The sequence below is a fragment of the Diadema antillarum genome, unplaced genomic scaffold (assembly GCF_040938485.1).
Source record: "Diadema antillarum isolate AM-2024a unplaced genomic scaffold, OU_Dant_1.0 scf00000125, whole genome shotgun sequence".
Classification (NCBI taxonomy): Eukaryota; Metazoa; Echinodermata; class Echinoidea; order Diadematoida; family Diadematidae; genus Diadema; species Diadema antillarum.
Window position 1 is genome coordinate 406,528 of NW_027271014.1, and position 17,078 is coordinate 423,605.

Here is a 17,078-nt window from a genome sequence, read left to right on the forward strand (position 1 = left end):
ATTGCAACTTGTTCGTTCAATTGTAAGCATTTCGATCAATGAAATTCGCACTTGTGCCTTTCGAATTCGTAAAACGGGCATTCAAATTGGCACGTACTCTTCAGTCATTCAAATTCGCCAGCACTGGCGGAAAATGGTATTTCAGTCATTCAATTTCGCGTATGGGCAGTCAAATTCCAAACATGTTCATTCAAATTGGCTAAATGTTATTTCTATTTTGAAAAGGTGAGAACCGTGATTTATGCGTATTTAAATGTGAATTTTTGTTTCATCCACACACTGTTAAGTATATAGTAAAGGTATTTTTGACCCTAAATAACTCAAGTTGGTTGTTCTGTAACGCCCCTCTTCTTTCATACATGTTATCAGAACTATACATGCACCAGTACCATATATTCACTTCACTTTCTTATGTCCAGTCATGGCAGCAAAAGTTAGATACAGGCGTATCTCTCAAGAAGGCAGGGAAAAAATCATAGAAGCATTCGAGGGTAATAACCTTGACAAATTGATGGCTAGAGCTGATCCAAGAATTTTATTCCTAATGATGATTAACGCAATATAGCACCCATCAAATGAAAATAATGAAACATGCAGATGAAAGAAAATAGGCGAAAATTATGCTCAAAACATTCCTGCAACAGAGGCTCATTTTACTGAATTTTTAGGTGAGCGTAATTCTGATTCCATATTTTTCATACCAACTAACAGATTTGAAATTATTGATATAGTTTCCTCTTTTGAAAATAAACGTTGTGGTCATGTTCTGGTCATGATGAGATAGATAATTTTATACTTAAGGGTGTTATTTCCTCGATTGCTGATCCACTTGCTCATATATTCAATTTGTCAATTTTTATTGGTGTGTTCCCTGATAAAATGAATTTGGCTAAAGTAATCCCAATATTTAAGACAGGTGATAAGTTTGAAGTCAGCAATTATCGACCAATTTCATTATTATCGTCATTGTCTAAGGTCTTAGAAAAACGTATTTACAAGAGAATGATCAATTTTTTGAAGGTACATGACGTTTTTACGAATTCTGAGTTTGGTTTTCGTGAGAAACATAGTACTACGCATGCTCTTTTGCATTTTGTTGATAGAGTTGTTCACGCAATCGATAACCATTCTCATTTAGTTAGTATAGGTTTTCCCGGCCAATTTCGCACTTTTGTCAGTCCATTTGATAAAAGGTTCATTCAATTTAGCGAAAATCCTCGTCACTGCACATTCTGTCATTCAAAATTGCAAGTTGGTCGTTCAATTTAGCATTTCGATCAATGAAATTTGCACATGTGCCATTCGAATTCGTTAAACGAGCATTCAAATTGGCACGTGCTCTTCAGTCATTCAAATTCGCCAACACTTGTGAAAGGGGTATTTCAGTCATTCAATTTCGCGTATGGGCAGTCAAATTCCTAACATGTTCATTCAAATTAACGCCATGTTATTTCTTTTTTGAAAAGGTGATAACATTTAAACGCGTTTTTCTATGTGATTTTTGTTTCATCCACGCACTGTTAAAGGGACTGTACAGTACTGGTTGAGGTAGGGATTCATGTTTTGAACATTCCTAAGTGAGGTAATGAAAAGCCTCTTATGAAAATATGAAAGAGCATGTAACTTTAAGACGGATTCAACGTTTATTTGATGAAAATTGGTTTTCAAATGGCTGAGATATCCAAAAAAATGCTAATAATAAAAGGCGACATGCCACAACTTTATTAGGACCTCTTTGTTTCGCCCTGTTTTTGGATAGTAGTATCTCAGCCATTTCAAAACCGATTTTCATTGAATAAACTTTTGATACCCCTTAGAATTGCATTCCCCCTTACATCTCATAGAGTGGTTTCTGAATATCTCGCAAAATGTTAAAAGCTAAATCTACACCTCGACAAGAACTGTACACACCCTTTAAGCAGTAAAAGTATCATATTTTTTACCATACATAACTCGGGTCTGTTGTTCTGTAACGCCCCTTTTTCTTTCATACATGTCATTTTAGGCCTACATGTACCAATACTACAGATTAACTTCACCTTCTTACAGTCATGACAGCACAAGTTAGATACAGACGTATTTCTCAAGAAGGCAGAAAAAGAATTATAGAAACATTTGATGATCATAACCTTGACTTCCTAGAACTGGCCGACACACTCGGAATAAAGCACTCAACGGCCAGATAAGTTGTGGCCACATGATGCACTATATCTTCGGACTGGAAGAATCACTAAGCACATTGAAGAAAAAAAAAAACTGTTGCCAAAATCTCTAGAATAAGTACGAAAATATGAAATGTAATGACGATTGCAAAACAATAACTATGTTGAAAAAAAGAAAGAAAGAACCAAAGCATAAACATGCGTGCTAAATTGACTGCAAAAGATGTTAAATTGGATGCCCCAAAATGAATTTGAATGAACGAGTGCGGCATGTCCGTGATCATGTGACTATATCATTCTAAATTGAATGAACGAATAACAAAATGGTGCTTGTTTTACGAATTTCAATTGAAAAAGTGTTAATTAGAATGAGGCTAAAGGTAATTTGAATGCTCCACAATGAATTTGAATGAAGAGATCATAAAATTGAACTCCCGAACATGTCATCTACGCTAAATTTTGCTAAATTGAATGCAGCAGTTAGGAATTGGACTGATAAAAGTGCGAAATTGGCCGGGAAAACCTATATTTTCTTGGACTTCTCCAAGGCCTTCGACACTATCAATCATGATATTTTACTTTATAAGTTATCGCATTATGGAATACGTGGGAAGGCCTTGGAGTGGTTCAAGAGTTATTTAGTTGATAGAAAACAATTTGTTACAATTAAAAACAATGATTCCGTTATCAGAGAAGTTAAATGTGGCGTCCCACAGGGAAGTCTTTTAGGGCCGTTATTGTTCATTATTTATATCAATGATTTTTGTCGCGTATGCGACGACGTCTCTTTTATTCATTTTGCAGATGACATTAATGTATTTTTTGCCCTTAATGATATTGATTTTCTCGTTCATAAAATTAACATTGAATTGAAAAAAGTGACAAACTGGGTCAGGGCCAATAGGCTATCACTCAATGCTCAAAAAACGAAATATATGCTTTTTAGTAATACTGTTGATAGTTTAAGTACAAATATAGTATTAGATGACTCTCATTAACAAAGAGTCTCACATATCAAATTTTTGGGTGTCATTGTGGATGACAAACTTTCCTGGAAATCACATGTTGATAATGTTTGCAATATGATTTCATGTAATATAGGCATGGTACATAGACTGAAATTTCATATTCCACAAAAATCATTTATTATGCTATATTCGTCGTTAATTATTGCCTCATCTTAATTATGGAATATTATATAGTTTGGGGCAACACGCATCAGAATTTATTAGAGAGAGTGTTCCTTTTACAAAAGAAAGCTCTCCGTGTTATCTGTTATTCCCCTGTACGTTCTCATACAAATATGTTGTTTGCCTCCAACAAGCTCTTAAAAATTGCAGATTTGTTTTTGTTTAATTTAGGGCAATTTATGTACAAGTATTGTAATAACTTGCTTTCCGTCCATTTTTGACTCTATGTTCATTAAAAATCAATCATTTCATGAATATCCCACTAGGCGTTCCAATGAATTTCATTTACCTCTTTTAAGAACGATTTTTGCTAAAAACACACTTATTCATGTACGCCCAAATCATCGGAATTCTTTGGATCATCACATAAAAAACGCTCCATCCATATATTCTTTCAAGAGGAGACTGGAGTCTTTTTTATTGCAATCGTATAATGACTCTACAATACCGAATTAACCATTTGGCCTTTTTTTCTTACATACTGACCTGCTCACTTTGTCCCCTCTTCGAAGAATTAATGGTATTTTTTTTCCTGGATGTTCGCAATGTTGTCATCTATGCCATTTAGCCCATAGCGTCTTGAAGTTGACTTTCCGTATGTTACTCCTGTTCATACGTCCCTCTATTTTCTATTTTCTTGTCTCTTCAGGCGTCAAAATATTACTTTTTCCCCACAACTATCTTCTGTTTCTCTTGGCATGCTTCTGCCGAAGATCGCTGTTTCTGTTGTTCTGTTTCTGCTTCTGTTGTGCATTTTTGTCTGCTATTTTGTCTTCAGTTTGTCAGTCTTGTCCATCCCGTTTTGTCCTGTACAACCTTTTCTTCAGTAGTTGTCTTGTTGTCTAGTCCTGTTTCATGTTTGTTCGCTTCTATGAAAGTGTATACCTGGTAATCTAATTTTCAGTGGGCTTCCAGACTTCTTCCACTTTGTTATTTTTTTTTTTGTATCTACGATGATTCAATTTATCTTTCCATCGATGTTCTTTTTCAGAGGGCCCCACATACTACAAGCTCTGTCTTTTTAGTGGGTCCCTCCATTTTTCGCACTTTAAGCAACGGTATACATGTACTTCACTTTGATCACTTCTGTATCTTTTTTACTATACAATATATGATTACTATAGGTCCTCAATTGTTGTACAGTCTTTTCATTTCACTATGTTCTATTTACCTTATTCTCTGTTATCAATAGAAGTGAAACACATGTTTTGTCGAAAAATGAACTAAACTTTGAATTGAATTGAATTGAAGAAATAATCACGATGTAAATTGAGACCTCTTTCACCCAAATAATGTCAAAACAACAGTAATGTATCTGTGAATGAAATAATGCTATAGAACATCATAAAGACATACACATATTTTTGAAAGTACTATAAAGTTGCAAGGGTGATATCAGAATAAAGAATGAATACGAAAATATGAAATGTTATGATGCTTGCAAACAGTACCTATGATGAATGAAAATGAAAAGAGGAATAAAAGCATAAACGTGTCTGCTAAATTGACTGCAGTAAATGCGAAATTTGATGCCCAAGTATGAATTCAAATGAATGAGCGCTGCGTATACGTGATCACATGACTATATCATGCTAAATTGAATGAATGATTTGCGAAATGGTGCTTGTCTTACGAATTTGAACAGAAAAAGTGTTGATTCGAATGATGTTAAAGGTAATTTGAATGCTCCAAAATGAATCTCAATGAAAAGATTATAGAATTGAAATACCAAACATGCCATCTATGCTAAATTCTGCTAAATTGAATGCAGTAATTAGGAATTAGACTGAAAAAAGAGCGAAATTGGCCGGGAAAACCTGAACAAAAAAAAAAAAACAAAAACAAAAAAACAACCACATCAAAAACAAAACAAAACAAAACAACCCCAGAAGTGTTCCGGTGTGCAGCCCCCCCCCCCCAAAAAAAAAAAAAAAAGATAGATAAATAAAATGAAATGAAATAAAAATATTTGGGCAAAAAGAAAAAGAGAGAAAAATAGAGCATGCAAGTATGCTTAAAATCGCAAGCTGGCAACCCTAAAAATGAAAAATCTGCCTACTGTGGGAGGGGGATACCCCCCCCCCCCACATGTTTCTATTAAGTATAGTGAATGGGTGCGTGATATTGGTTTGATCATCGACAAAAATCTTACCCTACAACAACACATTAAACACATTTGTAAGTCAGCATCTTTTGAATTGTCTAAAATTGGGAAGAAAACTACTTGACCGACCTAAAACTGACAGATTAATTCATGCATTTGTTTTTTGTTACCTAGACTATTGTAACTCCATATTTTCTAACCTCCCTCATACACATTTACTCCCAATTTAACGGGTACAAAATTCTGTCGCAATGCTTGTCTCCCTCTCTAGGAAATCCGAGCCCATATTTCCAATCCTCTGTTATCTCCACTGGCTTCCCATACATTACCGCATATCTTTTAAAGTTCTTCTGCTTACGTACAAAATTCGGAATGGGCTAGCTGTGATTCCGATCTGCTAAAAATTGAAATGCAAAGGCGGCGGAATGTATTTTCATGGGGGGGAGGGGGGGGGGGGGCAAAGGTGAAAACAATACTGTAATGCAGTCGCAAATGGAAACTGTTACAGATTTTGTGAAATATGCATATTCATGCGATGGTGGCATATGCTTACATTCATCGGCAAGGGAGTTTAATTTCTCTCGTTTGACACGTGATGAGTTCGCATTCATTTGATAAAATCTATAACGAAACAAAAATAGCGCCTAGTCTTTCATTAGGGTTTCTAACTAGAACCAGATATTGGCGATGTTGCTGATCATTTCACTCATTAGTAAATGTATTTCTCTTGTGACATCAAAACCAAAAAGAGATCATGCAAGAAAAAGGTTGATGACTTAAAAAGCTCTTTGCACTGACCTTTTTACCCAACAAACCCCGATGGAACTAAAGTTGATAATTATCTCGGAATCATCTTTGCGTGTATTTGCACAAAGCTTTGAGTACATTAAAACTATTACACGACCCCGCATCATTCCACTTCACTGCTTCCATTATCCGGTTTCGTTAACTCTTCCATTGGCGTTGCGCTTCCTTGACATGCCAATGACTTGCTCGGGCCAATGACGGGTCTCCTTGTTGTTGTTATCATTTACCCTTGCGTGTCCCAGGTAGGCGTACCTATTGTTCTGTGTTCATGAATGTGTATTTATTCAGGACCCAATCAGAACGACGTGAGGTTCTTTTAGTAAAATGTGATTTGCGTGATATGGTATCGGAGTGCAATTGCCGTAACGCCGACCATGAATTCCTTGGAATTCCTCTGCCTCTCGTGTCTTGTTCAATCCCTGCTGTAGACAGGTAGACTCTAACGAAATAGATATATACATACGCAGATTTTCCATTAGGAGCATGGGTCATCAGAACAAATAAATAATATAGAGTATAATTCATTGCTATACTTTCATTCTCTCTCCTTCATCACTGTTCTTTCATCCTCTCCCTATAGTCCACCTTTATCTCACTGTGCGTGCAAAAATAGAAACTCAAAACGAAGGCGAATTTATACAGTCGCCGTTTATTTCTACTCTTCACCTGTACAACTAAATGAATAAAATCAAACAAGCAGGAAGAACACCCCCAAGCTTTAACAAAACAGGGTATCCATTCATATTCTGTATGAAAGGTTTTGACTTGTTTCTTTCGTTTTGGACCGATCAAATGAAGTTGTGCCAATGAGCACATTTTTTTTTTTCACGCGAGACAGGGAGTAACACACTCCCAGTGTGAATGACAACTAAGCCGAAAATAATTGAGCATAATCGGATCACAGGCGCATATTTCATTACACCAAATCTGTGTTGCTATTCAGGCATGATATGTACATATGAAGATTTTGTTCGCAGAAACCGATAAGTCCATATTTGCAAATGGAGATATTTGCGATGAAAGGTCAAGAAAAATAAAGAGAATGATAAGAAATTTTTCGTGTCTTTTGACCATAACTTCAAAAATGTATCTTTATATGCAATGACCAATATATCATTTAAAAGGTATTATTTTGTACTTTATGACAGAGACCGCACTTCAAAATTTTCAAAAATAGACTTATCGGTTTTTGCGAACAAACTCGTCATATATAATTTGTAACTTAATCATTAGTATTATGAAATTTAAAGTTATTTGTTATCACACTAAGTTGTGTAATGTAAGCACTCTATCCCGTGACAGGAATTCGAGTCTGAGGGGCTAAAATGTACCTTTCAATTAACAAACAAAAAGTCTTTATATTCTTTCTTTCTCCACAACTTGCAAAGTGTATTATGTCCTTGGAAATGTCTTGTTGTTGGTGCATGAGAAGAAAAATAACAGACATAATTTTTGTCTGATACTACGTGACGACAGATGATCATAACATTACTGCTGCATTGTATACATCACACAATATCAACAGAGTTGAATAAAACATGATTGAAAAAGTTTTCATACTTGGAAACTTTTCAGATGAGACAATTATTGATAAAGAAAAAACAACAACAACAAACAAGCAAACATTTCATTACATTCTCCAGTGGTGTGCTTTGTGTGCTTTGTGTGCTTTGAGCATGTGCGAGCACGCCCGCGCGAACGTATTTGTGTATGCGTGTGTTGTTACATTATGTCAAGGAGGTATAATGACGCTATCAGTTGATAACGTACTGTTTAAATCAAGTATTTTAATGTCACGTCCATGTTGCTAGGTTGTCCTATAACTTCATGTAAGTTCGACTTATCGAGAAGGTGGAATACATGTAGTAACACAAGAATTTCTGAATATCTGAAGCCGATTTACAAGTCAATAAAACTTTTCACTACACAGGTAATCCGACTGATTGACAATCAGAGATGTCGAAGGGAAAATAAAATCTGAGCCTCCATTGTTTGTATTTTTCATAATTCTGATCGGACTACTGGTCAAAGATTGTCTATACACATTCTTCCTTTTTCAAAGGTGTGGGGGATGCGGAGTCATAGGCGTATGATCCATACAATAATAGGAAAATGTCAGGAGCAAAAACAAAAAACAAAAACAAAAAACAAAGAAACAAAAGCAAAAAAACCCAAAACCAAAACCAAAACCAAACAAACAATATGAAAACAACAGACCAAACAAACAAAAGAACAAAAACGAAAGCGACGGGAAAGGAGAGGAATCTCAAACTGGAGACGGGATACAGAAAATGTACGGTTACACGGAAATTACGGGACTAAATAGTGCAAAAGTATAAGGTTTGGTATAATCTAGTTAGTAACGGTATCTTTACCACCACGCATAACTCCGTAGGAATACGATTCCATTTTAACAGAGCACACGCTTTTGCCCATAGAGAGCAAGGCTCTACAGAATGTAATGACATGTGTCTTAATGGGGCCCTGAGATCAGCATGAACCATGCATGTGGTGACGCGGGACCTTGAGGACCCTGCAGGATTTGTGGCAAGAGGTTTTTCTGTCTACCTGAACCGGTATAGTGGAGTCAGTCCTTTTTACGTGTTTTCCTGTTCTCTTACTTTGTTCTCCCCGATCTGGCCGTAAAGATGCCCTAATCACGCTCAAGAATCCATAGACATGCAGGCTGTAGATCACCGGTGATGCGTGTGTCCGCGACACAGTTGGTGGTATCACACTGTATTTTTTTTCCAAATATTTTGCCGATGCTCATGGAGTTGCTGCCGAAGCCTAAACTCCATTGGCGGTCATACGATGCTTTAAGTTACCCCCACTAATGACCTCAAGCTTATTACGATCATAGCCGAATTTGTACATTTCCTTAATCGTGTCCTTGAAAACCTTAAAGTATCAATCACTTTCAGCAGCTCCTTGGAACTATCCCGGGATGGAAGAAGTGTCGTGCGTCAGTGAGAGCTGGCATGGTGAACAAGACGATTTTAGATGTCACTGATGTACAATAAAAGTGACTGTACATAGTACAAGTAAAAAATGCCTCTTTGCTTAGAAAATGTATGACCCAGAAGGAGGCTGCATCACTTGGATGACTGGAAGAGCAGCCTCTCCAAATGTTGATGGGTTGGTAATCTCGACCACAGGTCCTAGCATGTGGTTCCAGGTTCTAACAGCTCCGGGGGGGGGGGGGGGGGGGGGAGGGGAGGAGGAAAGAACGCATCTATGGTCGGGGTTGGATTACATACTTGAACTTTAATATGGCCATGCCTTCCTACAGTGTATATAGGCAGGTGGGAAAATTACATGAGATAATCGTAGACAAACTTGACAATAGTGGATCGTATGAAAGAGAGTGCACTGTGCAAGCTAGAAGGCGCCATGTGTGGAGACTATTCCAACAAAGAGCTGAGACCAGCGCTGACGAAGATGTTGCATTCCTGTAGTCTCCATCTACAAAGCGAGCAGCAGTTTTCAGTTTTCTGCACCTGCTCAAGAGAGTTTACCATTGCTGTTGTGTGTGGGTCCCAGCCCTCTGTTGTATATTCCAGTTGGGGCCGGACAAGTGCAGTACAAGCTCTGGCCTTTACTTTCTTGGTGCATGGTGATAATGTTCTCCGAAAAAGCCCTATATAGTGTCTTGCTTGCTCTGTGCCTGATGTACTGGCAATGCCTATTCAAGCCCAAGTCATCAGTGATTGCCACTCCTATAGGTACTTGTTTTTGCTCAATTTCGGATAGTGTGACGCCTGCATAATAAAGGCCTGTTTTCACGGTGCATGCGCATATCGAAAAAAGGCATAGTCCAACATTCGGAGCATCCTTTGGAGGTAGCATATTATTATGTTGGAGCGATGCTCAACGGAGGATATGAATATGCTTTCTAGGATTAGGGTTAGAGTTTACTCAGTTTAGGGTTAGGGCTAGGGTTAGGGTTAGGGTTAGGGTTAGGATTAGAGTTTAACGTAACCTCGGTGTCCCAGGTAATAAACTGAATAAACTTTAACCCTAATCCTACAGCATAATATTCATATCCTCGGCTGAGGATCGCTCCAACATAATTATTCTACCACCTTTGTATTACCAAATAAGGCAACGGGCGGGCACCCCACGCAGACTGGCCGGCAGTCAACCGGCAGTCTACATGCGTGCCCTCTACGACAAGAATCATGGAGCAGCTGTAGAAGTAATGGCAACACAAATGTCCGTCATGAGCTGTATACGACACCCATACTGGTCACGATGAAAAAAAAAATTACCTTAAACTTGTAGGGCTTTGTAGTAGTTGACATGATATCTTACGACCTCAAATCAAACTTAATGTGTGCAAAAGTCTCAGACGACAAGATAGGAGTTAGTGCTTTATGTATCTTGTTTTTTCTTGATATTTACAGTTCCACGATGTCTTCACAAAGGAGGAAATGCATACGTATTCCAGGGCTTCCAAAATATCAGGTAAACGTTCATACCTTCGTAGTATTGAGGCTCCGTTAATAGTGTTCAGTTACCCAGAATCTCAGCGGTGCATCAATTTGTTCTGCAGTGTCTTTCTAATAATCATTATCATCACGAAAAAAGGTTTACTCACTATTAAAGATGAAAATAAAAACTACAGACTTACTTTCAATTGTAATGAAAGTAAGAAAACAAGTATAAACTTTCTGATGAAATATGACATTGACAATTTGTCTTTAGTAACACAGCGAATCACTGTATGGTCTTTATCCTTTATCACCACTTGCTTAATGTGAATACTATGATGTTTTTGCTTTATATTTATCATGCAGAATATGACATCATTCTCCCAAGATTTGTCAGACCGTCATCAAGAATTTCAAAGCGTGGTCTCGACGCGACCAAACATCCAATATCGCAGGAAGTCAAATTTACCGCCTTCGGTGAGGACCACCACTTGAAACTGAAACTCAACAATTGGCTCTTGAAACCTGATCTTGAAGTGGAGTACGTATTGGCCAATGGCACGATTCGGAAGCAACCTTTGGCGACAAAGAACTGCCATTACTTTTCCACGTCCGTCACACATCAACAAGCAAAAGGCGCTCTCAGCACATGTGATGGAATGGTACTTTCATTTAATATAAAAAAATACTCTGAGGCTTAAAAGCTTTAGTTATTGTATATCTACACACGACTATCGTAAATATCTTGTGCATTTTACACTTAACAATTTAAGTTTCACTGTGATTGCCTTCAAAGAAGTTGAACATTTGGTTTCTTGTCAGTATGACTGACTTGATTTGTGACCCTGCTGCAATGATTATCATCTTACAAGAAAGGAAGTCTTCCTTCATATGCGACCGTGCATCACAAAACCAACAAAAAGTCGCACGCACTGATTTTGTGTTAGGACTGAAAAAAGGTGAAATGGGTCAACCCAGACAATCTTGAGTTTTTCGTATCTTCCGAAAAAACAAGTCTTCTTCTACATTATTCTGAAGTTTGAGATCATAAAACAAACAGGAACTTGTGGTTTTATTTTTTTGAACACTCTTTGGTGGAATAGTGTGATTAGGTGTTTCTCAGAGAGTCATCTTTTCTATTCTTAAAAACCCAGTCCAAACTCTTCACTTTCAACTCTGATAGCTTTAGAAAGAATAATGCTACTGCATTGGAAGTTGGTAGTAATCAATTACACAATGTGTTAATAACGCATAATCAATTTCAGCTTCATCAAACAAATTCATTCATTGTTGTTACCCCTGTGGTTAACATCCTGTTTTTTGTTCCGTTAATCGCACAGCTAGCACGGCTTGATAATCATTAAGCGCTTGAACAGACCTTGTACTTCAGAGCCTCTTTTCTCAGTTCACACTTTCCAGATTGTGTGCTTTCTTTCCAATAATAGGATAGGTTAGGAAAGTCCATTTGAATTGAGCTATACATCATTTTAAAGCTTACAATCTGCTCTTTCAGAGTCTACTCTTAACTAAAAATCCATGTCTGGCAACTTTTTGTTGGTTTTGTGATGCAGGGTCACATATAGTAATTTAAAATAAATGTGCTCTTGGAGAAAACATCCCGGCGCAAATGCTTTCCATGACTTTTGAGAAAACATGATCACAAAGAATGTCAATGTGATTAAAAACCAAAGTCAAGCAATCAAAATTACTGACGATGATGGTTATCACAGTTTAGACAAATATTGTTTGGAAGTGGCAGAGGGCTTGACAAAGAAAATTGTACGACCATATTTTGTCATCTACTCTTAGATGATGCGTAGAGTTTAGTATTTTATCCATGTTATAACATTGCGTCTTACAATACAATCATATAAATTGTAACTGATCGACAAATTGCCCAACATCGACGTAAATAAGCACTGAATTGATCAGTGTATCAGTAGCAGCCATAATAAAAAATCATACCAGTACTCGAGCTGGATTCGAACTTACGACCTCATGATCTCCGGACAGGCTTCATCTCCACTAGGCCACCGAGCTTCCGCCCGACAGCAAGTGGTGGGTCTAATCCTTATGGCATGCAGTTTGCCAATCAGTTGCAATGAAAAATCTCGACAGAAGAATTTTATGAATTTGAATCATATAAATGTATATCATTATATAATATATTATGTACATACAATAGTATTATATACAATGTATTTTCAAGAAATTCGCACATATACATGACACATTATGTCACGTTGTCAGTTTGAAATAATTATGTATATATACACACATATTATCGTATGTATATAATATATATAATATATATATTATTATATATGTGATCGTGCATCACAAAACCAACAAAAAGTCAGACGCACTGGTTTTGTGTGAGGACTGAAAATAGGTGAAATGGGTCAACCCAGCCAACTTGAGTTTTTCATATCTTCTGAAAAGCAGGTCTTTTTCTATATCTTACTAAAGTTTTGGATCAGAAAACGAACAGGAAATTGTGTTTTTAGCAGTTTTTTCCTGAACACTGCTAGTGTTATTAAGTATTTCTCATAGAGTCCTCTTTTCATATCTTAAAAACCTTGTCCATACTCTTTACTTTCAACTCCAATAACTTTGGAAAAATTAATGCTACTGCTTTGAAAGCTAGCAGCAATCATCTACAGAAAGTGTTAACAAAGCATGCCTAATTCCAGCTTTTTCTGATAACCCCTTCATTGTTGTTCCTCCGGTGGTTAACATCCTGTTTTTTGCTCCATTTATGACACAGCTAGCATGATTTGGTAATCATTAAGCGCTTGAATAGACCCTGTACTTCAGAGCCTCTTTTCTCAGTTCACACTTTCCAGAGTGTGTGCTTTCTTTCCAATAATAGGATAGGTTAGGAAAGTCCATTTGAATTGAGTTATACATCATTTTAAAGCTTAAAGTCTGCTCTTTCAGAATCTGCTCTAACTAAAAATCCATGTCTGGTGACTTTTAGTTTGTTTTGTGATGCAGGGTCATATATGTATATATATATATATATATATATATATATATATATATATATATATATATAATGTGCCGAATTTCTTAAAAAATACTTTTCATCTGCTTATTGGATTTCCGGCTACTTCACCCGTATGCCTTTTCATGTTTTACGAATATCACTGGATGGTGTATTTTCAGCGGGGTTCCATAAGTGTTGGGAATGAGGTTCTGCACATTGAACCACTCAAAGACGACCACGCACGGAGAGTTCGTCGTAGTGACTCCTTGGCAAGTCATCCTCATGTGATCTACAAGCGAGATGCGTCCAGTGAGGAACCGGCTAAGTGCCCTGTAGTGCAACGTAAGAACTACATCCTTATTTTTTCTTGTCTATGTCCTCTCAAAAATTGCCCGGCTTCAGTTTTTGGTGTAACGTATTGTGTGACGTTTAGGATTTCCTTTATTATAAAGTCGATGGATGAACATAAGTATGATTGCTTGGGAATTTTTCTGGACTTGTCAAAGGAATTTGACACCATTGACCACTCTATACATCTGAGTTAATGGTGTCAAATCCAAGAATGGTGTCAAATCCCAGACTACTGTCACCCAGTATGGTGTACCACAAGGGTCAGTGCTTGGCCCTTTGTTATTCTTAATTTATATCAGTGATGTTATCAATTCATTTAATTATTTTCTTATTCACTATTTACATATGATACTAGCTTCTTGTTATCCCATAGAAATATTTCTACTCCAATGTCCATCGCAAATGCTGAAATTATTTTATTTCCGAAAAAATATTTTGCTGATTCTGTTGTAACAAGCTGTTGCTCAATGTTCAAAAGGCAAATTGTGTTATTTTTAGATCCACAGGTAAGAAAATTCTTAACAATGTTGTTCTCCTGAAGGTGGGTGATCACAGTGTTGCACGAAGTGAGCATGTGAAATTCTTGGGTGTTATTGATGAATATCAATAGCATATAGATGCTATATGCACTAAAATTTCTCGAGGTGTTTATGTGATAAGTAGATTAAGATTTATCCTAACTAGGAAGGTTTTAGTTATGCTTTATAACAGTATTTTCCCCCTTACCTTACCTATTGTAATGTTGCATGGGGTAACAGTTTTAAGACTTAAATTGATAAACTCAAAGTATTACAAAACAAAGTTATTCGGCTTGTCACCAGCTCCAGCTTAAGGAACCTAGTCAGCCATTATTCCTTAAGATGAAGTTGTTACCCTTTGATGAACTTGTGTCTTTCGATATGATGTTCATGTTTAAACTCCAGTTTTGTCCTCATATGCCTCTTGAAATGCCTATTTTCTTCTAACTCCCGGATACATACTTACAACACACGTCAAAGAAACCTTATGCATCAACCACGTGTTAGGACAATGTTGAATGCAGTATTCCTTCCAAATCACATGCATTAAAGATTGGAACCAGGTACCTGCAAACGTTAAGGACAATACGACTGTTACTATAGATTCAAGATTTTTTTTTTTTGTTGTAAGTCATATCTACCAGTAGCAATATCATTCTATGAAGATGTACGACTGCTACGGAGGAGGCTCGGTATGTTTATTGTGCCAGACATCTTGTCATCACTTGTTATTTTCAAAAAAAGGTACAAAACTGCCCTGAGAAGTGTATTTCATTAATTGGGACTGATGAAATCAGTTTGCTTTTACCAGGTTTTGTTATATTGGATCTATTTATATCGATTTTCCTCTGTATAGTGCCGACAAACCACTGTGTGTGTGTGTGTGTGTGTGTGTGTGTGTGTGTGTTTGTGTGTGTGACCAATTGATGCTCTAGCACATTTCAAATATTTTAGCGGGGGGGGGGTGTGACTCATGTTATCTTCAATGTTTCAGGGTTTTTTTCCCTCGTACATCTATATATGAATGTATTATGTTATACAGTGTGTCCCATGAAGAGGGGAAACTCATGCATTGATTCATCTTGCCAAGGAACTGTAGTACTTTAATGGGGAGGATTTACGGTGTTCAAAATTCGTTTCTGGTACATATGTATGTGACGGAAGAGGAAAATAACTGGTGAATAAGCGGTGATCTTCATGACGGAGGGTATGGTTTCTTTTCAGTCTTGAGAGGCAATGGAGATGTCTCATCTATAAATCAAGTTTCCATTTCATTGGGTCGCACTGCACATTAAACCTTGCCATTATTTAACTTTGTATATTACCATGTTGTTGTTCATGTATGTACTTCTCGATCTCGGCTGGCTGGACCTGGGATCTGCTTATTCTTGAGACTCTGCACGTTGGTTGGATTATTTTTTTGATATAATTATATAATGTTTACGTGTTGTGGGTCTCTTTGCTCGTCAGCTGGGACCGAGATGTCCATTCATAATGGGCCCCACTCACAAGCTCTGCTTCTTAGGGACTCATATCCATTTGCTTCATGTTCATTCATTATTGTGACTATGTCTGGTTTTCAATAAATTGAAATTGAATTGAAATTGAAATTGAAAATATACTTCCTCAAGTTTCACTCCCCAACTATATCTCAAACGATAATCGAAAATATTTGTTGACCGGGGACTGTGTTCTTGTATCCCACTGTTTAGTGGCTGCATGTAAGGATGATAATATCATACCCTTCAAACTTCGAAAATATTGGGCGATATTCGTTCCATACAGTCGATGTATGTACATACATAATACATACATATATATATATATATATATATATATATATATATATATATATATCATATTATATATATATATATATATATATATATATATATATATATATTATATATAGTGCATGAGGCTGAATGCACTATAACAATATAAACACCGACAAATTCTGAATTTGCCCCGAAGGCCAGTTATATTCAATGAGGCCGCAGGCCGAATTGAATATAATTGCCCGAGGGAAATTCAGAATTTGGAGGTGCTTGGTACTTATAGTGCAATAAGATGTCATGCACTATGTGTTATATAAAATGGCATACATACCCAGGCAAGATAAATTGAAAAAAAAAAATACGACAGCCTAGATCATTTAAGACTCTACACGTGTCTCTAGACAAGCAATAATACCAGTTTCTTTGAACCTGTGTAGACAAAATCCTGAAGATCCACATTCAAGTATAGAGTCTAGGGTCTACGTGGTTATATCTAACTTTTTCTAGGCCCTGCGATAGGTTAGGTCTAGCCTCAGGGGTCCTGGCCTAACGTTATACTAGATCTACGTCACTTACGAGAGACAGAGCTAACGTTAGTTAACACTTGACCCTACAATACAAAATAGGTCTACCATGGATCTAACAGTAACACGTTAGACGCCCTACTTACTGCACTGTGGGTCCAGGACCAGGACTAGACGATGTTTTGTAGGATTAGGGATCTACTGGATTTAAACACAAGGCTC

At 36.9% G+C, this 17,078-nt stretch overlaps 1 protein-coding gene across 1 annotated transcript in view; it reads left to right on the forward strand.

The window, feature by feature from the left end:
* LOC139720266 (A disintegrin and metalloproteinase with thrombospondin motifs 1-like) overlaps positions 1–17,078 on the forward strand; it is a 52,404-nt gene that overhangs the window by 5,332 nt on the left and 29,994 nt on the right. The window contains exons 3-4 of the mRNA XM_071631627.1: positions 11,063–11,358; positions 13,865–14,027. Of these exons, the coding sequence (XP_071487728.1) occupies positions 11,063–11,358; positions 13,865–14,027 (459 nt within the window). The remainder of the gene's footprint in view (positions 1–11,062; positions 11,359–13,864; positions 14,028–17,078) is intronic.